The sequence below is a fragment of the Erpetoichthys calabaricus genome, chromosome 2, assembly GCF_900747795.2.
Source record: "Erpetoichthys calabaricus chromosome 2, fErpCal1.3, whole genome shotgun sequence".
In the NCBI taxonomy this organism is placed as follows: Eukaryota; Metazoa; Chordata; class Cladistia; order Polypteriformes; family Polypteridae; genus Erpetoichthys; species Erpetoichthys calabaricus.
The window spans coordinates 238776912-238799474 of NC_041395.2; the positions used below are offsets into that span (position 1 = coordinate 238776912).

A 22563-nucleotide genomic window follows, 5' to 3' on the forward strand; every position below is an offset into this window, starting at 1 on the left:
AACCCCCCCCTCATTGTATCTACACAAAGCCAGCCACAAAAGAGTTTTTAATTTTGAAAACAGAAATATTGTGTGATTTTTTTAAAGGAAACAGTGAGAAGCTGGTGTGTTGTGTGACTTGACATTGTAAATTACTCAGTGCCCATTACTCCGTTTGCAAGAAAATATTGTATGAGAGTGCAGGGAGCTCTTTACAGTCTAAAACTCAAACGTGGTACTCTCAGACCCTGAAGAACTACATTGGTTGCAGGTTTTCATTCTAGGCAGTTTTTTAATTAGTAGCTAATTACTGATGCTAATGTGAGAGCCTTTTTTTCTTAAGTCTAGGTGAGTTTTTTTTTTATGATTGATTATATCTGGTTTATAAACACACAATTTGCAGTAATTTGTTTTTGCTAATGTTTGTGAATTCAACATAAACAGTTTACTGAGGGTTTGTGTTATCCCATATGCCAATTATTCTTAATTGCCTTTTATTGTTACTTTCTTAATAAACTGTGATTGAGTTATTCTTCCACTATAATCATAAGCTGAAATTCTTAACTCAACTTAACATGAGTCAAAACTCCTCTGTGGAACTCCTGTCTGGCATAAGCCGTATTTGGATCATTCCATCTAATAAGACACTATCAATCACAGCCAAATAACACTTGTGCTGATATATACAGGCTGAAAGACATTCCTGTCTTGCATTATTTATTGTCTTGGTCAGTGAGAAAAATGTCTGTCAAGGTTGAACAACACTTTGCACCAGTGGTTTTATGTGCACCCATTAAGCCATTGACAAAAAATATTAATGCCTTCCTTTACTTAATGTCAGCACTAGCTTCCTGCTCTTTGTATCAAATAAACCTGAATTCAGCATATGCTCTAAAGCAGATCCTCTGTTGCTTGGGGTTCAGCCCAGCTAAACCAACCCTTCTGTTCAAGTGGTAATTAACTGTTAGTCCTTAGCAGTAGAAAACATCCCCATTAAAAAACACCGAGGTGTACAAGCAGGAGAGACCATGTGAAAAAGCAATGCATTTGATTTGGTGAAGAAAGTTTAAATGATTACCAAATTTCAGAAGTTGTATTTTATCCTACCAAAATAGCATCACTGTGAACCCTCAATTACTGTAACTTCAATACAGCACCAGATGCAACCAATCTTAAGGAGACTTCAAGAAAGAAACACAAAGTGTTCATTCTTCTCCTTCCACATATGGCAGTGAAAATTTCTCTATTGGTCCTGAAGACAGAAGACTTCAGAACAAAGCATCACCCCCATCGTGGGATATGACAGAACCAGACTAATTTGTCAATCATTGCTTTGTACTTTTGCTTTCAAGGTTAATATAATAGACACCAGTGAATATACAGTACTAGGATATGTCTACGTGGTTGTTTGTGACAGTAAAGTTGAAAGTAATAACCTGTGTAATAACTAAATCTTTAGCTTTTATACATTTCACTGTCTAAAATTAAGAGGGAAGCTAAAGTGCTGTATAAATGTAAAGAATTATTATTAATTGTGAGTACCAAAATACATTCCATTAATTTCACATTTCCTGACACAGCATCTCAGAGTGTGAACTGAGCCTTGAGCCCCCCCAACAATCCCCCATAACAGGTACCTTTTTTGTGGTGGAGGAATTGGGGGTGTTGTCAGCTAGAGGCAGACCAAAGGATCTATGAAGTAAGTTAACACCACTGTAAATCAGGCAGGCTCCTAAAGAAACTTAAAAGTACAGAAAGATTTATACAATGTTACCAGCTGAAAGACCAGAACTCTTACATTTACTTATTTGGCTGACGCCTTTATCCATGGCGACTTGCAACATTTATGATAAAGTTGGTTACATTTGTTTGGTTTTTCCAATTGGAGCACAGGCAGGTCAAGTGACTTGCTCAGGGTCACATTGTGTCAGTAGCGGGATTTGAACCCACAGCCAGATGGTTTGAAGTCCAAAGTATTAACCACTACTCCACACTGCCCATCTTGCAAAAACATCCGAAGCTGGTCCAGAGTGAATAATGTTTCCTTGAACAATTTTTTATTACAGAAATAATTAAAAAGGTGAAACATAATTCACATTCTTGCATCCCTTTTACAGAAGAAGAAGAGATATAAAATCGGACTTAGATTAAAGGTTATTGTTGTTAATTTTTTAACAAATGGAGTGGAAAACCCTGAACTTTCACTTTCTAGGCAAGGTTTAGTTTCAAAGAAAACACACTTGCTTACTAACAGTAACCATAGAGATGTGAAATCAACTGTCTTAACACAACTCTCATATCTCACTGTGGTAAATGTCATTAAAAGTGTCTTCCTCGCTAAAGCCTTGGCTTTTCCTCAGTTATGAGGTTTCTTTCTTTCTTCTCAATCTTCTCTTCATCCCTGTCTCTCTCTAGCAGAGCAACTCAGAGAAAATGTTTTAGATTTTTGTTAAGTCTGAAAAGACTGTAACCGAGATGAGTTTAGATGAAGTTAAGTTTTGCTCAGTTGTTGAAAGGCTCTAAATATGTTGTTCAAGAATATAATAGAGTGTGCTTCTAAAAAGAACTATTAATTGATTTCATCTGTGGAAATATTTAACTTCTATTAACCTTATGTCCTGAGTAGACTGTATTATTTTGTTTATTACAGGTAGCAGTTTGGGTTATTCATTTAAAAATAGTCTATTTCCACATCTGTACTGTGAGCAGAGAATGTGAAAGTTCAGTTCTCTCTACCTTGGCAAATTAGGATAAGTTGAAATTGGCTTAGTTGGAAAAGTGGGGGTCATGTCCCCTGTGGAGTTTTTGTGCAGTCATAACAGGGGGTGGGGGAAGAGGGGCTGGGTTCTCAAAGATCAGGGGCTGGAAGCCTAAATCCATGAGGGGCACTCTCAACGATCACAGGCTGGATGCCTGAGATCAGGGCTCTGAAGCCCCAGGAGCTAGTCCTCCCCCACAACAACACCACTGAATTGAAATACATCTCTCTATGTAGTCCTGGCATCCTGCCTTAGATGAGAGAGGAATTAACAGAGAGATACTGTATATACCATACTTATTAGAAGGCGTTGTTTTAATATTGCTTTTAAAAATCTCTGTACTTCTTAAATCTGAGTTGTGTTTTGTTTTGGCTGAATCTACTTTTTTATTTGCAGATCCCTTTCCTCTCTGAAGGAATTCGCATTCATGGTGATAAAGTGACTGAGGCTTTAAGACCCTTTCATGAGAGACTAGAAGCTTGCTTCAAGCAGCTAAGAGAGAAAGTGGAGAAGCAATATGGGGTTAGGGCTTTGGTAAGTTAATGCATGAAATGTCTTTTACACTGACTGAAATAAGTTAAGGTTTAATAGTGTATTTCAAAGATTTGTACCACTCCAATCATTGCATAACATTTTATCATTTGGCAAGAATGGAGGTATATATAGTGGATTCAGAAAGTACTCAGATCCCTTTACATTTTTCACATTTTGTTATTTTGCGAAATATGCAGGATATGCTAAAATTGTTTAGATTATTTTTTTCCTACATCAAGCAACACTCAATACTCAAAAGTGCTAGCAGGATTTTTGAAATCTTATCAAATTTATTAAAAATAAAAACTGAAATATTACATTGACACAATTATTTAGACCATTGTTATAACACTTGAATGGCTTGGGTTCATCCTATTCTATTAATCATCATTGAGATGTTTCTGCGCCTTGTTTGGAGTCCATCTGTGGTCAATTTAATAGATTGGGCTTGATTAGGAGTGAAATACATCTGTCTTTTTAAGGTCACCTGGCCAAGCTGAGGAATTGTGGAAGAAAAGCCATGGTAAGAAAAGCATTAAGAATCTAATGGTCATTCTGGCTGCGCTCCAAAAAACCAGTGTAGTGATGAAAGAAACTTCCAGAAGAACAACCATTACTGAACACACTGTACTGACTGGGGTTTTATGATGGAGTGGCCAAACTGAAGCCTCTCCACAATAAAACAAACACGTAAGCCCACTTATAAACTGTGAAAGGCAAGATTCACTTGACTGATGAAACCAAGTTTTGTGTCACATCTGGAGGAAACCAGACACTGCATATCACCTGTGCAATACCTTTCTAGTGGTGAAGAATGGTAGTGATAACATGGAAAATACTATGGAGTGTTTTTTTAAATGGAAGGGACTGGGAGACTAGTCAGGTTTGAGGGAAAGCTGAATGGAGCAGAGTACTGAGAAAATCAACTCCAGAGTGCTCTGAACCTCAGACTAAGCAGAAGATGCAATTTCCATCAGGACAATGACCCAAAGCACTAAGCAAAGACAACACCACAATGGATTAAGGACAATCCTAGAAATGTTTTTAAGGTGCCCAGCCAGAGTCCCACATATCTGGGCACTCCTGAAAATATCTGCCCTCCAACAGTCTCCATCCAACCTGACATAGCTTGAGAGGCTCTTCAGAGAAGAATGGCAGAAAATGTCTCATATCATACCCAAGGAGACTCCAGGGTGTAATCACTGCGAACGGTACTTCAACTAAGTACTGAGGAAAAGGGTTCAGATACTTGTGTCAATGTGAAATTTAAGTTTTTTTATTTTTAAGAAATTTGCAAAAATATCTGAAATCCTGTTTTTATTTTATCATTCTGGGGCATTGAGTGTTACTTGAAGTGGAGAAAAATTAATTTAAAATGATTATAGCATAGCAAACTGTGGAAAAAGTGAAGGGGTTTGAATATTTTTTGAATCCAAAATAAAACATATCTCTATCTCAAGAACAATGCTTCTGGCACAGAAAAAAAAAAACATATTTTAGTTTAATGAATTGCTTTTGCTGAAATTCATGACAGTGTAAGACCATTCAGGCAATTTTGCTGTTTTGTAGTACTGGTGGTGTTTAAGCAGAGATGCTCTTAACATTCTCTTAAGAAAGAACTGATGGAGTGCTGCTTGCTACTGAACAAAAGTGTACAGTATTGCTGACGACATAGTTCCTCTAGTTTAGGCCCATTTCTCTGTCAGTATACACTGTAAAAAATTAAGTCTATGCCAAGTAAAAAGTATTTAAATCATGACATTAAGTCTAGTTTTCCTTATTGTAAGAATTATTGACTTATCCAAAAATGTGTATTTGCAGTTATTTAGCTTACTTTAAGAACTCTTGTCAATTAAATTTTGCTTACACGTTTGGCAGATTTTTTTTTTTTTTTTTTTGCTAAATACAAGCAAAGCAACTCCCATTAAATATTTTTGTCTGGTTTTTGCATTTTTTGCAGTGTAAGTGCTTCAGCAGTACCTCATATGTCACATCATTATGGTAATATACAATTATGCATTATACTACAGTAAAACTTGGAAGAAAGATGGCTTCGGGGCAGACCTTCCTTTTGATTTTTCCACTGTTATTTAATCACATCTGTAAAAATATGCATGCAGTAGTGATGAGTTTGAAATTGAAAGCAAAATTGTTGACTTTTGTAACAATAACATAGATTAAATTTGTTTTATGTCTTAGCCATCTACACTTGAAGAAAAAAGGGGAAGCAGACCTCGATCTATGGTGAGGTCTTTTACTCTGCCATCATCACAGAGGCCACTCTCTGTCGCATCAATTACATCTTTGACATCAGAAAGTGTTCCTTCAAGGCCAGGATCAGATGGGTTTGTGAACTCTTCTTATTTTGCTATGTAATATATCTGGGAGAATAAACTGGAAGCACTGACAAGCTCTCCACTCAGACATGCAGAGCTAACACAAATCTGCCTCAGGGAGGACCCTCTCTTGAGGGCAGCTTCGAAATCCACTGTTCATCCTTCTTGTTATATTTTGGCAGTGATAGCCGGCAACATTATTTGTTAGCAAACAGTCTGTTTAGAGCTTAGCTGAAGTTGAAATATTTCCTGTTCAGTTTCTTAATAGTTGCAAGGTAGTAACAAGAAAATGTCAACTTTTCATTTTCAATTAAAATTTTTGACATTTGCAGAAAGGAAATCCTCTTACTTATAGGAAAATGGAAACAAGCACAAAATAAGGGGGAGTAAACAACATATTTGTGGTGGAAAAAGTGGTAGTTAAAATGTTGATCTTATGTATTTTTGCACTTTTTTATATATATATATATTTATTCATGATAAATTATAGTCTGGAGATGTATAAAATCGTTATCATCATAGCCTCCATTAAAAATCTTTTACTGCTATTAATCAAAAGAGTTTTGTCATACACAATGAATGCTTAAAAAAGCCTGTGAGTTTAGCTTATTTAAAATGTCATCCCATTTTATTTGAAAATAATAAGTATGTTAAACAGCATAATTGCATTTGAATTTGAGATACAAACTGCTATTGTTTATAATCTAAATCCAGAAGAAGCATAATTAATGTTTTAGAATCCCACAAGTGTAAAGATGCACAGACCTACTGTACAAGTAGTAATTTGAAAGGCACTTAATTTCTTTTTCACATAATTTTTCAGGTTGGGGTTCTAACACTAAAACAATACTCCATTTATTTAATTTTCTCTTTATTACATTGCACATAATTTAAGTCAACTCTCCCACTTAAGAGCATCTTAGCAGGATTTGCTTTTTTTTGCTCTATTAATTTATAAATGTATTTTGTTTCTTATTTTTTATCTAGCTGAAGTTACTTACATTGAGTGCTGTACCCCTTCTGTTTTGTGCCCCAGCTAAAATTACTAATAAATCAGTAAATATTCTACAATAAAGAAATGTGTCCATGGCAAAGTTAAATCTATAAATTTATCTACCTATCCATCCATTTTTTATTTTCTTGTCTGTCCAACTCAGAAGTGCTTCAAAGGTACACTGGTGACATACTGGAATTACTTTTGGGTCCCACTTTAACAGAAGCCTCACTTCCTCAAGCCAGAAAGTCAGAGTTGGTAATGGAGTAAGGCAAAGCTCACTTGGAGTGCAGGCAAAGGAAGGGAAGTGAGAAAAAGAGATATCAGATTGCAGTTAATTAAAATTATATTGTGGTAAAGAAGGAAAAAGAAGAATAAAAAGCTTATTTGAACCCGGAGCTGTCTGTTGTAGTTGTGTTTTAGATTTGAGGGTCTGAGACAAACCCCAGAAGCCACAGTGCCATCTAACAGCCATAACTTAAACCCCTCTTGTAAAATTTTGGCAGTGGGGCTTTCTGAATCTTTTAACGTATGCTTTGCAATCTTTATGCTTCATGTATAGCATTAATCAGTTTTTACTTGTGAAGCTTTTTTTTTTTTTTTTTTATTATTTCATACCTTCATATGTTTACTGATGTGAATTTTGCTGTCTCATGATCAGCATTAGCTTCTATAAGGAGGATTTCATGTTAGACCCAATGAGTAATGAAGTGTTCTGAAGCTGACATACCACTCTGATACTTCATGGCATTTATGAGGTTCAGATTGAGACAGTGAATGACATTTTTTACTATCTGTCTATTCCATGTCCTTATAGAATTGTTCATATAGGTGCAGTTTTCTTCCAGTGTTATTCCTGAAAAATTTGTTTGTTTCTGGTCAGCTTAATGCATTTGGTGTTTAATCTCTCCAACCAAATGTTTGAATTGCACTCTTTATTTCTTCCTGTACTTATAAGCAGCAACATTTCTTTCTTAAAAGTTATGAAGGTCAAATATGTCTACGTGTTAAAACATAAAAATCTTAGAAGGTGTACTTTCTATTTCACCTACTGAAATAATGAATAAATGGAAAGATTAAATATTCATTTTATAAATTACTATATCTGAGCTTGAGATATAGCTTCAAGCTTCTTGTTGAGATTCAACAAGAGGTAATATTACCCATATTGGAACAATAAAGTATAAAAGATTATTAATGCATACTGTATATAGAACTAAAAGCTTCATCTTGAAACCCACAATTAAATTACTGAGTTCCATCTAGTTTTTAATAGCCTTGCTTGTTAAAATCTATATAGTGACAATTAACATTCCTGGAACTTGGCATATGAGTTGTTTATGGCTACTTTGTATAATCAAAAGTGTCACTGGCTGCAAGATTGAAACTGCACTGCAAGATTCATTACACCTTCTCATTATTGTGCATTATGGCAGGTAAAAGCTGCATTTCACATCATCATTGGTGGAGTCAAGCATTTATTCTGATGTTCTGTGAGGAAAATTTTTAAAATAGGAAACAGCTCCTGCAAATTTAAGGAAAACACATGTGCAGTCTATTATTTGTTAGCATCAAATGCTGATTTCAAGCCCTTTATTGTCTCTTTTTTTTCTTTTCTTTTTAACATTCTGGTGTGCATTCTGCTTAGATCCATGTGTTAAACATATTCATTGACATTACACTCTTCTTATTGTAGATAATCTCATCAGAAGCTGTAAATGGGAAATCCTGACATCTTCTGTTTGCATAATTGTATTTCTGCCTACGGTGGTCGTTTTTAATATACTATATTTTAAAGACCTAGAGATGGGTTTCTCATTCTTGGGCCTTGATAAAACATTGACAATGTATTAAATAGTATGAGCAAAGACAATTTTAAAATGTATTTTTTGAAAGTGATAAAAATTGTCATCTTAAAGCAAGCCATTACTTGTTATCTTGTTCACTAAATTTCCTAGCTGTCCATCTCTGTAAATGATTGCCTGTAGCTATGTTCCAATAAACTCTGAACTTGTGGATCCATACACTTGAAGAAACGAGTAAACTAATTTTGGATCAATTTGAAAAAAGAACAAATTACTCAGTTCAGTGTCCTAATATTATATATAAATGAACATTGAAAAGATTACTGCCCAGACAGGTTATGCCCACTAAGAGTGTGTACTTTATGAGCGGGCACAGCATTCTTTGCTTTTACCAAAAAGAAACACGCTAAGAAATATATAAAACATGTATAAAAAAAAAATAGTATAATTGGGACTATGGGATGTATGGAGTGCAATTTATTTTTCTTCCAGGCATTTCTTAACTTACAATATGTCTAGAGGGAGGGTAAACACTTGTAAAAAACTAAATAGCTGGATTAGATGATTTGAAGTTAAATCTGATCAATCAATAAAAAAAATAGGCAGTATTTGATAACAACCTTTACAAGCTGGTAAGACAAATGAAACTTAAATGTGTTATATGATTTTAAATAAATAAGAAAAATTGCATCAGTAAAACATCTTATGGTTAATCAATGACATCTTTTGCATTATTATTTTTGTTTAGTTCTCTTATTTTATTCTCTGTATGATTGATTTATCGTGGCTGATCTGTCTTATAGTAAATTGTTTTATGCTCACAATGAAAGCCAATATGACTGGGGTGTATAGCATATACATCCCAAGTGCCGAAATTGTGCTGTTTTATAATTAGCAGAAATTACTATCCAGTTTAAAGGGTTATGGGGAAAGATAAAAAAGTTGTGCATTTCTGGTTTAGTCAAAAAGATGGATTACACCTCAGAGAGATGCATATTATAAACACCCACTCATGTACAGCAGGCTCTTGATAAACACATTCAAGCTAAGACAGAGATGTTCACTCAAGCCATATGCTTTTATTAAGCATAAGACATTTTTAGTGTGTGTAACCAATGAACTGATTTATTTGTTGATGACTTAGAAACACAGTTGACTGATATTTTAAGCCTGATAAAACCATTACTTGTTCCAGGTAAACTCAGTGAGAACTTACAATGGTCAGTCATATTTTCTAAAATATTTATAATCCAGGCTTACCATGTATTCTCTGAGAAGAGAACCACAGTGATTGCTCCTTCTCATGGATTTTCTTTAGACATCCAAAATTACTGCCTTGATTAGGTGGTTCCTGATAACTTCCCTGGTAAATGTTATGGGGATCACTTACTGCAAAAAGTCAGATGTTGGTAGCAGTATAACATTAGCCACCATGACCCTTTCCCTGTTAACAGATTCAAACACTAATTATTTTGGTGTTCCTCATAGTGTTTATCCAGGTATATATTGAAAAGAAAATGAAAGAAAACCATTGCAGATTTGTTAAATGTAATGGTTCAAGTAAGGATCTAGTTATTTATTGAATTAGAATTGTTGAGCTGCATTAGCCACTAGTTTTATGTTCGTAAGTATATTTTATCAATAAATATATTGTGTTACATTTTCTAAATTTACATAGGCACATGATTGCCATGTATAGTCATTAATATGATTTTGGCTGTCTAGCTGGGTATCCCTTTACTTTATGGTATTCTTTTCTTTTTTCCTTTAATAAATCCATAGATTTGTGCTGGAACCTCTTTTACCAAAAAAGCACTCTAAGTCACAGGACAAACTGGACAAAGATGATTTTGAAAAAGATAAGAAAGAAAAGAAGAAGGAGAAGAGGAACAGTAAACACCAGGAGATATTTGACAAGGAGTTTAAAGCTACAGAGATCTCCTTGCAGCCCACTGAGGCTGTAATCCTTTCTGAAACGGTATGTGAACAGTGCAGTGTTATTTAAATTCTTAACAGGTGATGCTCAAGTTGTGTGTGATGAGCAGCCAATTGTTATGCTCACAAGCTCTCAAGGTCATTCATGCAGTTTGTCCTCAGAAATATGCTACTGAATGCTTGGACACTTGTCGTCCTGTATTCATCTGTATTTTAGCAGTAGAATTCAGTGTGATCTCCACTGTAAAGCAGTTGCTAAATAATTAAACTTAAAATACCTGCAGTGGATTAACTGAAGTAGATAACATACACATACACGTCGTACCATTTTTTATGGGTTGAGCGTGATCCCGAATATGCTTCCTTGCATTTGTGTAATATCTAAGCAATCATTAGGAAATATGTGGTAACTGGAATTAAATAAAGTAAACTGCCGTATAAGGAGGACCAGTCATTAAATTGTTTCCTCTGCATGGGAATCTTTGTCTATTTATAAACTTTTTAAAATCTATCTAATACAACCACTGTGACGAAACAAGCAAAAATCAATCTAGAAATGTTTTTGAAATGTCTTGAATGTATCACAGCTTCATGTCCATTTGAAAATATATTGTAATAACAGTTTGCAACGACAGAGATTTTCTCACTTACGTGATTTGGAGATAGTTTAAATAGAAAAAGAAGATATATTGATCAGCACTGAAGCGAGTTTGAGTGATCTTTTGGCGATCTGAAAGTTGCTTTTGGTGGTTTAAAATCTACACATTCAATTTGGCTTTCTTCCAGCTATGTCCTTTATTTTTCTCCACCTTATTTCCCTAGCTTCTAGTGGTAAAATTAAACCTTTAGAGACTATACTTATATTTAATATTACCAGATATACAATGTAAATACAACGTAACATGACCCCTTAGTGTGACCAAAATCATTTGTAGTGTTACATTAGCTGCATAGGACAAAAAGCTGTAGTATACAAATGCTGATATATAGTACAGTTTCACCGACAAACTCCAAAATTAGTCTGACAACACAAATTTTAGAAATGGATAATTCAGAAGACTGTACATGGTCAGTGTTATATTTAGACAATTTATTAATTTTCCATAGACACAATCACTAGTACAGAGCAGCAACATATTTTTGTAACTAGCATTAATAGTTCCCACTCCACATTAATGTGATAGTAGTTCATATAGCATCCATTCTATTCATATATACATAGTATACATTAAGAGTGCAACATTTGTCAATCCATTTTATAATCCTCTTCTCTGGATCAAGGTTATGTATGGGCTGTAGCTGCCTCTGTTCCAGTAGCATTCGATGCAAGGTCTATTGAGTAGCTCATGGATGCTCAGACTTGACCGGTTGACCTAACAAACTTCTCTTTAGAATGTTGAGCGAAAGCCAATATGGACACTGATACCAGGCAACTGCCAAGTCTGGATTGGGACCCAGAACTCTCTAGCTGTATTGTAGCACTGATAATCACTGTTCCATCGAGTTTTTGAAAGTTATGCATAATATTAAAAAACAAAGCTTTTCACATGTTAGGAAAACAAAACAAAAAAAAAATGGATGTACTCAAAGTATTACTTAGTTATTTTTTTAAAACATAGTGATTTCAGACATATTCACCACTTTGCTCAACTTTCTTTAAATCAATCCATTCTTTGTTTTTAGCAATATTCCTCTGAAATTGTTGATTTACAAAAGTATGTGCTGTTTTCTCTTTTTTTTGTGAAATCCAGAATATATTTTAGTGCAGTTTGAGCTCTTGTGGAAGTTGATGTCTCTGTATTTGGACATTTTTCAATCCTTTTTGTCAATAGTGTATTTTTGTGCAATGGCACCTTCTTTAAACTCTTACTAAGATTAGTAAGAAGTAGTGATTTTCTTCTTGAAACACATCAGTTGGAAATATCTGTATTAAGCAATAGTCTAAAACTGACACTGTCAGTTATAATAATGTCGAAGATCTAAAATCATTAACCTTTTTGAAATTTTGCTAGATTTTTAAAAGCTAAAAATTTTACATTTCACACGCAATCTAATCTTTATTGTTAAAATGGCTATTGAAACAGTGGCCAAATATTATTTATTTTTCAAGTAAAAGGTGTCGCTATTTGCTGTGAGAAATTGTCCATCCATTGTTCAGTTTCTTCAAAGGTTTCACACGATTAACAGCATTTTCAGCTTTCTGTCCCTTCAAGTTCTTCTCAAGCCAACATAATATCATTGTAAGGGTACTTATTTTAAGTAATTTAAGTAATTCTCCAATAAAATTGAAATTTTTTTTGAACATTTTGGAAACTTTTCATCTTGGACACAAGGTTCTTTCTCAAAACTGTAGTCACAGCATCCATGGAAAAGTGGTTTCCTTCCTTGAATTGTAAAAAAGAATTAAGACAACGTTCTCCGTCATAAATTTCATGAAACTGCTGTTTTATGTGCTAATATATATGCAGCATTGAGCGCCTTATCAACTTTACTGTATAACTTTCTTACATCAGGTTATAAATTTCCTTGAAATGTTCAACATTTACAGGAATCTTATTGAAATAACAATTTTGTTTTCTTTATTTAAATATTTTCACTGTCCAGCTTTTGATGTAGCAATTTCAATACAGTGTTAAATATCTGTTTTGTGACTTTGCAGGTTGACAGGCAGGCAGTCATGTCCTTCATGTTAGGTTTAAATGTTGTATTTCCATTAAAGACATTTAACTCTGTACATGACAGTTCACAAACAAATTTTTCAATGTGTAATCCTGGTAATTCTGACAGTTTCACTTTTTGATACAGTTAGCAATAAAGATGTGTTTCATGAAGCCTGCTACTGGGAGGTTACTGTATGTGTGTCACAGCTCCTAGCTTACTACCATTAGACACCCATTTACTTATGCATCTCCTCCAGGCTTCTCTCTGAACTGCTGCTGCCTTTTTTGATTTTCCTAATGCTTCTTTTTAAGACAACAACAGCTGAGTTAATTTAGATTCTAATTAGCCCTGAATGCCAATGTGCCTTTTCTGCATGGTAAATTACAGGGAACTTTAGGTCATTTTAAAAATCATACCAGACTACGTAATAGCATTTTCTCTTCTGTATCTTACAACTAAAATGATATATTCATGCAGTTTTAGAATTTAAAAGTTCTTACCCATTTTTATGCTCTAAACACTAATGACATTGAACAAAATATGTGAACCCTGAGGTATTTTTTTTTGTTTGTTTTTTTTAACCTTTGTGTTTTTCTTGTGTTAAAAGTGTGCTGATTCATAGGTAACATTTTTCTTTTCAGATCAGTCCTTTAAGACCCCAAAGGCCAAAGAGCCAAGTTATCAATGCAATGTCAGAAAATAGGCGTATTTCAGTTTCTCCAGCAAATACAACCTCTTCTTCTGGACCACCACCTGTTACTCCAAGACCAAAGCTTACTTTCAGCATGCAACTTGACTCAAGTAAGTGTGCCTTAGCAATATTATATGTCATAGCTCCTACAGCCACCTACTAAATATTAAGGTGTTTAGAAGCTGCTTTATTAATTCCTCCAAATAAAATTCGGCCCATAATGGAATCTGTTACAGAATAAAAAGAAAAAAATTTATTTTTTTGAAAGCCATGGATATTTATTCCCAGTTTCCACTGCACAGTAGCACAGATTGTCCAACAGGCAGTTCAGGAAGCTGTAGCTCAATAGCATGTGTGAAAAGTGCAAACTGTTAGGTCTCCTGCAAGAGCACATCTCAGCCTTAAATTATTGATAGCAGGGTTAACAGTTTGGGGAAGTTAAGATGTGCACTCTCAATAAAGCAATTCTAACATTAACTGTATTTAACATAAATAGATTTTTAGGTGAGAATGCATAGAACTAATATCGAGGAAACATTTTACATTTATTAGCAAATTAAGTCATAGAAGGATAGACACTTAACATTTACTAATTCAAGATTTTAACCTGAAGGGTAACACATTTTTTGGTAGCCATATAATAAAACAATTCAAGTAGAACATGGAGTTTTAAAAATCAGGAATAGGAATAACAAACATTTAATGGAGAAGGGGACTGTTTCAATTAGTTAGGAATGAGAAAGCAGAGTACCACTTAAATTTAGAATAAGCAAAATAGAAGATTAATCCCAACAATTATTCGTGAATGCATCAGTAACCCTGATGCAGCAGAAATAACATAAAAGTGACTTATATTTTTTATTTAAATTTCTTGTAAGGTTTAATCTGCAAAATCATTATACTTAAAAGTGGTCTGTTGATAGTGGTTTTTGAGAATAAGAAAGTACTGTTTTTGCAGGGGTACAGTGAGTGTCAGTTTTAAAAAGGAATATAGAATGTCTGGTAAAAATTGTATTCACCTAGCACCACAGTCTGAGTAAATCACTGTACTTGTGCATCATGGTTACTTATTCATTATTTTACCCATAATAATCTGCTCTGATCTGTTCCTTATGCAGTTGTGAAGGCATGATCATACTGTATGCTATTATAATGGAAACAAGTGGTAGCAATCATTTAAGTGATTTTTTTCTAGACTAAAGTAATATATATTGCTTTTCATGCTAAGCAATTAAGTGAACAAGCAATTCAGTACAGGCGATTACAATAGATTTATAGTTATATAATCTTTTTTATACTTTTATTTAGTGTTACACCAAGTAATACTTTTATTAGCTCAGGAATAGTTGTGATTCCATCACTGTCTGACACATAATCAAATATGTTCATCAACATGGTATTAGCATTGGATAATACCAAAACATAAAACAATTTGGGTGCATAATGAAATTATTTGCAGTTTTTTTCCTGATTTATTTTGGAAATTTTTAATCTTGTGTGTTAAATACAGTTTAAAGCTTGATTACTTCATGCTTTACATGGAATAAAGAAAATTTATAGTTTGAATAATTGAATTTCCTTCCTTGTCTGAGATATAATGAATCATTTCCCTTCTTATTGTTGCCAAAGAGCATCCACTGGGTAGCACCATAAAATCAATTGATAAAGTCTGCAAATACATCTAATAATAATAATAATTCTTTGCATTTATATAGCACTTTTCTCAGAACTCAAAGCGCTCAGCAATTGCAGGTTAAGGGCCTTGCTCAAGGGCCCAACAGAGCAGCTAATATCTTCACCATTAATGGCTAAAATACAGTATATATTTAAACATAGATGCTGGTGAAAGATTCGAATCCTGAGCAAACTGCTTGAAGCAAAGTTTATTGCTTGTATATAAAAAGTAGTGTGTTTCATGAAGCCTGTATTGGAGGCATAGAAGATCAAAGGATTCATGTATGTGGTCAGTAAGGAGGTCTCTAAATCTTATCCAGTTCCAGTGAATTATTGGAATTTAGCTTTTTCAGTCGTAAAGAGCGATTTATTATTAAGGTTTGGAAGAAAATGTATGTTTCAATGTCTTAAGATGTGCGTAAGATTGTGTGTGCCATTCTTGGACAATGAAAGGAATGACAATCTAAATAAAGAATCCACTTTTCTTTAGTCTATACTAGACCTTGATTAACACAATTTCAAGCAGCATAGTTATTTCTTCAAACTCAGTTGTCCAGGATCAGACACAACTGTGAGTAACCCAAGTCCATTTTTGCCACTTTCCTCCTTTATATAAGGTAGCAAAACACACACACTAACTCACACTTCAGTCAAAGACACATTCACAAGATCAGTTCAAAAGTACAGTAGTAGTATTCAGTCAAGGTAAAAGAAAAAAAAAACATTCAGCTTCCTTCCCGATCTATTTCAGAGTAATCCCATGGCAAACAAAGTCCAATGCGCTTCATCATGTGCATTAAAAAGCAGCAGGGACCTGACATGGTGCTTTACAAAGACATTAATGGGTTCTTGCCACATCTGTTGATTTTTTTTTTTTTTTTTTTTTCATGCGCTTGATGTGGAAATAGCTCTGTACCCACTCAGGGCCCTTTTTAGAGTTACACTGGGGAAAATGGAAACTCAGACAGTGTAGTTGATGTCTTCAATTTGTAGCTTGACAAATTTTGTTGCCTTGAAGAATTCTATCCCATTCTGGGAGTTGCAGAGACTTTGGGACATGCTTGTTATTTGGAACTGGAAAAAAAAAAAACATTCTATTCAAATCTTATTCGTTATTTTAATGCACATAGCTGTTCACTTTTAATAGTGAGAATAGTCACAGCCTTTTTAATGTTTTTTTTTTTTTTTTTTTTGGCTGCGTGGGAAGAATGATTAATTGGTAGAAGAAATATCTGAAATAAAGAAGAGTGATATTGTATAAGAGATATAATTTTACATTGTATTATTATATTGTATGTGATAAAGTAGCTGTATGAAGAAAATATCAGAGTAAAAAGAAAACTGAAATACAATAAATAGTTGTTAAAAACATTGCAACATAGTGTAAATATATATATCTCAGCCTGCATAATAATTTACTTTCAACAAAAAAGATAACAGTGGTATGTCTTTCATTTCATATGAACATCTGAGTACTGGGGTGTTTTCCAAACAAAGATTTTTAGTGAAGTAGTATTTAGTTGTATGAAATTAAATCAAATGTGAAAAACTGGCTGTGCAAAAATTTGGGTCCCCTTGTAATTTTGCCGATTTGAATGCATGCACCTGCTCAATACTGATTACTTGCAACACCAAATTGGTTGGATTAGCTTGTTAAGCCTTGAACTTCATAGACAGGTGTGTCCAATCATGAGAAAAGGTATTTAATGTGGTCAATTGCAAGTTGTGCTTCCCTTTGACTCTCCTCTGAAGAGTGATAGCATGGGATCCTCAAAGCAACACTCAAAAGATCTGAAAACAAAGACTGTTCAGTATCATGGTTTAAGCGAAGGCTGCAAAAAGCTATCTCGGAGGTTTAAACGGTCAGTTTCCGCTGGAAGGAATGTAATCAGGAAATGGAAGGCCACAGGCACAGTTGCTATTAAACCCAGGTCTGGCAGGCCAAGAAAAATACAGGAGCAGCATATGCGCAGGATTGTGAGAATAGTTACAGACAACCCACAGATCACCTCCAAAGACCTGCAAGAACATCTTGCTGCAGATGGTGTATCTGCACATCGTTCTACAATTCAGCGCAATTTGCACAAAGAACATCTGTATGGCAGGGTGATGAGAAAGAAGCCCTTTCTGCACTCACGCCACAAACAGAGTCGCTTGTTGTATGCAAATGCTCATTTAGACAAGCCAGATTCATTTTTGGAACAAAGTGCTTTGGACTGATGAGACACAAATTGAGTTATTTGGTCATAACAAAAAGCACTTTGCATGGCGGAAGAAGAACACCGCTTTCCAAGAAAAACACTTGCTACCTACTGTCAAATTTGGTGGAGGTTCCATCATGCTGTGGGGCTGCGTGGCTAGTTCATGGACTGGGGCCCTTGTTAAAGTCGAGTGTTGGATGAACTCAACCCAATATCAACAAATTCTTCAGGGTAATGTTCAAGCATCAGTCACAAAGTTGAAGTTACGCAGGGGTTGGATATTCCAACAAGACAATGACCCAAAACACAGTTCGAAATCTACAAAGCGATTCATGCAGAGGGAGAAGTACAATGTTCTGGAATGGCCGTCACAGTCCCCTGACTTGAATATCATCGAAAATCTATGGGATGATTTGAAGCAGGCTGTTCATGCTCGGCAGCCATCAAATTTAACTGAACTGGAGAGATTTTGTATGGAAGAATGGTCAGAAACACCTCCATCCAGAATCCAGACACTCATCAAAGGCTATAGGAGGCATCTAGAGGCTGTTATATTTGCAAAAGGAGACTCAACCAAGTATTGATGTCATATCTCTGTTGGGGTGCCCAAATTTATGCACCTGTCTAATTTTGTTATGATGCATATTGCATATTTTCTGTTAATCCAATAAACTTAATGTCACTGCTGAAATACTACTGTTTCCATAAGGCATGTCATATATTAAAAGGAAGTTGCTACTTTGAAAGCTCAGCCAGCGATAAACAAAAATCCAAAGAATTAAGAGGAGTTCCCATTCTTTTTCATATGACATATATATATATATATATATATATATATATATATACACACACACACACACACACACACATATCATATATACACACACCACGGGGTTCGCCCCCTGCTCACTGCACTCACCAACCCCCCCACCCTGCGCTACACGCCAGCCACTTCACTCTTCTGCCGCTGCCGTGCCGCGTGATCTGCATCTCATGTGGCACTTCGAACATTTTCAAGCCTGCACAGCAGCTGTCCTTTTGTCTCACTGCCTTGTCTCTACAACGTTCTACTTTGTCATCTACTCTTTGTCTTTTATTTCTGGCCCCAGGCGTGGTCAAATCTCTTGGCACATAGTCTGGTCTCACGGGACGTGAGTTCTTGATATTTTTTAGTTTCTAATTTAAAAACAGAATAAGAATCACAAAATCTAACAACATCACATTAAAGTTCGATACATTCTGTAAAGAACGATACCAAACATACATATGTAGGTTTTTAAATAAGCCCAATTTAAAACGTCACATAAAAAGGTCACATAAAATAGTTGCACAAAATCATTGCACTTTTATGCTTAGGATTTTATATATAGAGAGATAAGATTTTACTGTTTAGCTGAAAATCTGAAATGTGGCAAGATGGTACATCTAAGGCAGTGGGAATCCACTAAGAAAGAACATTTCAGTATATCATTTTTTTAGGGGTAAACCCCCACCAAAATAGAAAATCTAAATACTCCGAAATCTCAAAAATGCCTCAATGGATTTGATTGAAATTTGGTGACATTGTAGAAAAAAGAAAATTAACCGACGTGTTTTGTTTTTTTTTTAATTTGTTGATATTTGTCATTAACTCTGCTCTAGTGAGTGGGATATTCTAACACACTGCATTCTGTTTTTGCCACACATTCTGACAGCAATCGCATGGGGAACTGGGGTGTACCCAGTATATGCAAATGAAGTGAAAGAATTAAAGTTTGTCAGCGCTTATAAATGAAGTGTTTGGCAAGTGTGCTGTAAGGCTTAAGTGCTTGCCAGGTGCTTCGGCAGTAAGATTAGCCAATTTTTTCAACTGATCCAGTAAGAAAGGCATTTAATATACAGTGTGTGTGTGTATATGTATATATATATATATTTATATATATATATATATATATATATATTATACTCACCCATAAGTAAAACTTTGTGGAAAACGTAGGTGTGGGGATTACAATTCCAGTCAACCAGTGCGCTGCTCCAGACGATTTCATCAGTGCTCAAGAAGTTTAAATAAGTGTATTGACAAAAAGCAGCATGTCATCAAAGGTAGGAACTGCTGCATTTTTTTTTTCTCAACCACTTTGGGCTAACAATGTTACTATTTCACAAGATTACAGCATTTATCATGCAGTACATCTTTATGTATTTATTTTTTTTAATTTTTGGATGTTTTTTTGGTCACAGACTTTGAGCTAAATGGCACGAGCAAACCAGATGTCCCACCCCCTCTCCCTGTTAAAGGTAGCACTGCAGATTATGGAAATATTATGGATAATCAAGACTTGGCAAGTCCGACCACACCTCCACCACCTCCCCTACATCACAGGGTAAGGAAGATTTCCTTTTTAATAGGTAAACTGCACCTTATATGACTTCACAAATTGTCCAATTGGGATACACCCTTGTACAGTTTTAAGATTTTACAGTGCTAGTTTAGGACATAAATGCTGTAGGAAGAGCAACTGCTTTTTTTCTGCATTTTATGTTAGGAAGGCAGTGCACGACTTGAATAAAATGTTTAAAGCAACAGGAATAAGAAATAATAACCACTTATATGGTGTTGTGGTTATTTAGAACTAAATGAACTTAAACCACTTCTTTTGTTAACTACCTGATTAATTACAACTCCTTGAAAACATTTTGTACTGCTTAGTCAGTTATTTTCTCTTTAGAGCTACAAAGCAAACAATTATTTTTAAAACTAAACCAATCTCATTTGTAAATCTAGATAATCAGACTCCTTTTCCAGTGACTGCAATATATAATTTGTAAAAATAATGAAGAAAATTTGAAAAAATGTTTAGCAAAACAAATGAAAGAGTAGAGTAAAAATATCATTGTCATTGTCCTGCAATGTATTTAATTGTCTAGAATGCATTTGCAATATTAATGAAAATAACACTATTATGAGTATAGTGTTTTGTGCTAGATGGTTAAAAAAATAGAGAGACAGGGTTCTCCAAGTAGATTTGAGCCCGTGTTCACCTGTCTGCATGCTTTACTGTAATTTAAGGAACTTCAAGTCTTTAAGCTGTGCTGATTAAGATGAAAAATGAGAATATGAATGGCCAAATTTAATTAAGTGTATGGAATTGTTTGATAACCAAACTACTTACTTGGCTCATCTCTTTTAAATAGCATCTTATTATTAAATCCTATGTGTTTTGTAGAATATTAAATTCATTCAAATAGTTTTCTGAATGTTGGCTTTAACATTAGGATATTTCGATTTGTTTATATTTATAAATATAAAAATTAAAATGACATTGTATTTCACGTTACATTTTCAGCACTTACCACCTCCACTACCAAGCAAGACGCCACCTCCTCCACCTCCTAAAACGACCCGCAAGCAAACGTCTGTTGACTCTGGAATTGTACAGTGAGAGCAAGTGGAGAAATCACAAACCATTTGGTGTATTATTTTTTTCTCCTTTTTTAATTGCATCATTTGTTTTAAAAGGATTACCTCATTTGGGCCTGCACAATTTTTTTTTTATTTTTTTTTTGCTGGTAATTCTGTTGCAGGTTGGAGTTTCTTCTTTCTGCCCAGAATATTAGACAGTCCTTAGCTGCTGAGTAGTGAATGCTAACTAATGCTAAAACATTGAAGCATAAGCGTGCTGTACTAAATGAGTTATTGTTTGCTTCCAACACTGTCTTTTGGGTAAACCTTTAGTACTGTAATGAATGACCTGGTAATGGAGAATTGAATTTTATTGAATTGCTACTCTGTTCTTGCTTAATCATTGTGTACAGAGGTTTGTAAATATGATTTTATGTTTTTTAAATATATTTTATGATGCCGATTTTTATCCTACTAATACAATAATGTGTAAGTGATATAACCTCAAAGCTATAAAAAGGGCCTTTACATTTTCAAGCAACAGGGACTGTAAACTACTAGCAAACAGCAGATGACTTTTATAAATGGTATTTAACAGGTTAGAATATATGGGACATTGGGGAGAGAGTCTGACTAACTTAGCTTTCACTGTTCTCACTTGGTGTTATCATTTTATATGATCCACACTTTTAATCTGTAACTATGAAATAGGATAGTTTTAAAAATCACTACTGACTGAGAAATAAAAAAGTTTATGCATTTTTTTTAAGTCACATTGTTTCCTTTTTTAAGTGAGGTTCAATGATATTTATTTTTCACGTCTAAGTTCTTTGGGAAGGTTTCTAATTATAAATTGTTCAATAATCAATAAATCATTACTTTCCAATAGAATTACAATTTTTTTTTCTTTCTTTAAGATCAGTGAAGCCTAACTGGAGTTCCATTGGCACTATGCTTTGCCCTTATAAAATTGATATATGCTTTTATTATGGGGCCTTCACGCATGGGCAGATTTAAACCAGTACTCTCAAAAGCGCTTAGCATATGATGTTTATTCACAAGTTGTGAGTTCTTACAGCCTCAAAAACATCCAGCTGCTGACAAGGAGAAACTTTGCTTCAATTCAAACATCTGTTTGGATCACACTGGTAGACGACAGAGCTGCAGGTCAGTGCTGAGCAGGGGGAGTGAATTCTATTCATGTTTGTTTCTGTTGAGCAAGGCAGCATCCAGAGACAGGCTGCTGGAAATATGAACTTTCCTGGCTTGCTTTTAAAAATGGGAACTGTTTCTCCCTCCACAGAACACCTTAAGTTTTAAGTTGGTCTGATGTATTTCCAAAGTAATTTATGAAATAAACAAATAGTACACTATATGACCTTAGCTGAAATTTAAGTGCCTTGAGCATGGGAAAGGCGCTATATAAATAAAATGTATTATTATTATTATTAATTCTTCAATAAGTATTTTGCATCACAAAGGTTGCCAGCCGAGGCAGTCACTTGTTGATTTTTGCTGTCCTCTTGATGGAAGTATCTGAGTATGAGGTATTTATTAACAATAAAAATCAATCACCTTGGTTTAGCAGCAAAACTCTTCCCATAATTCC

General features: G+C 34.6%; 1 protein-coding gene across 1 annotated transcript in view; it reads left to right on the top strand.

Moving 5' to 3' along the window:
* dock1 (dedicator of cytokinesis 1) overlaps positions 1–21723 on the top strand; it is an 870017-nt gene extending 848294 nt beyond the window's left edge. The window contains exons 47-52 of the mRNA XM_051924023.1: positions 3135–3272; positions 5472–5617; positions 10190–10385; positions 13645–13804; positions 19793–19935; positions 20899–21723. Of these exons, the coding sequence (XP_051779983.1) occupies positions 3135–3272; positions 5472–5617; positions 10190–10385; positions 13645–13804; positions 19793–19935; positions 20899–20994 (879 nt within the window). The 3' untranslated portion in view covers positions 20995–21723. The remainder of the gene's footprint in view (positions 1–3134; positions 3273–5471; positions 5618–10189; positions 10386–13644; positions 13805–19792; positions 19936–20898) is intronic.
* The last annotated feature ends 840 nt before the right edge of the window (positions 21724–22563 follow it).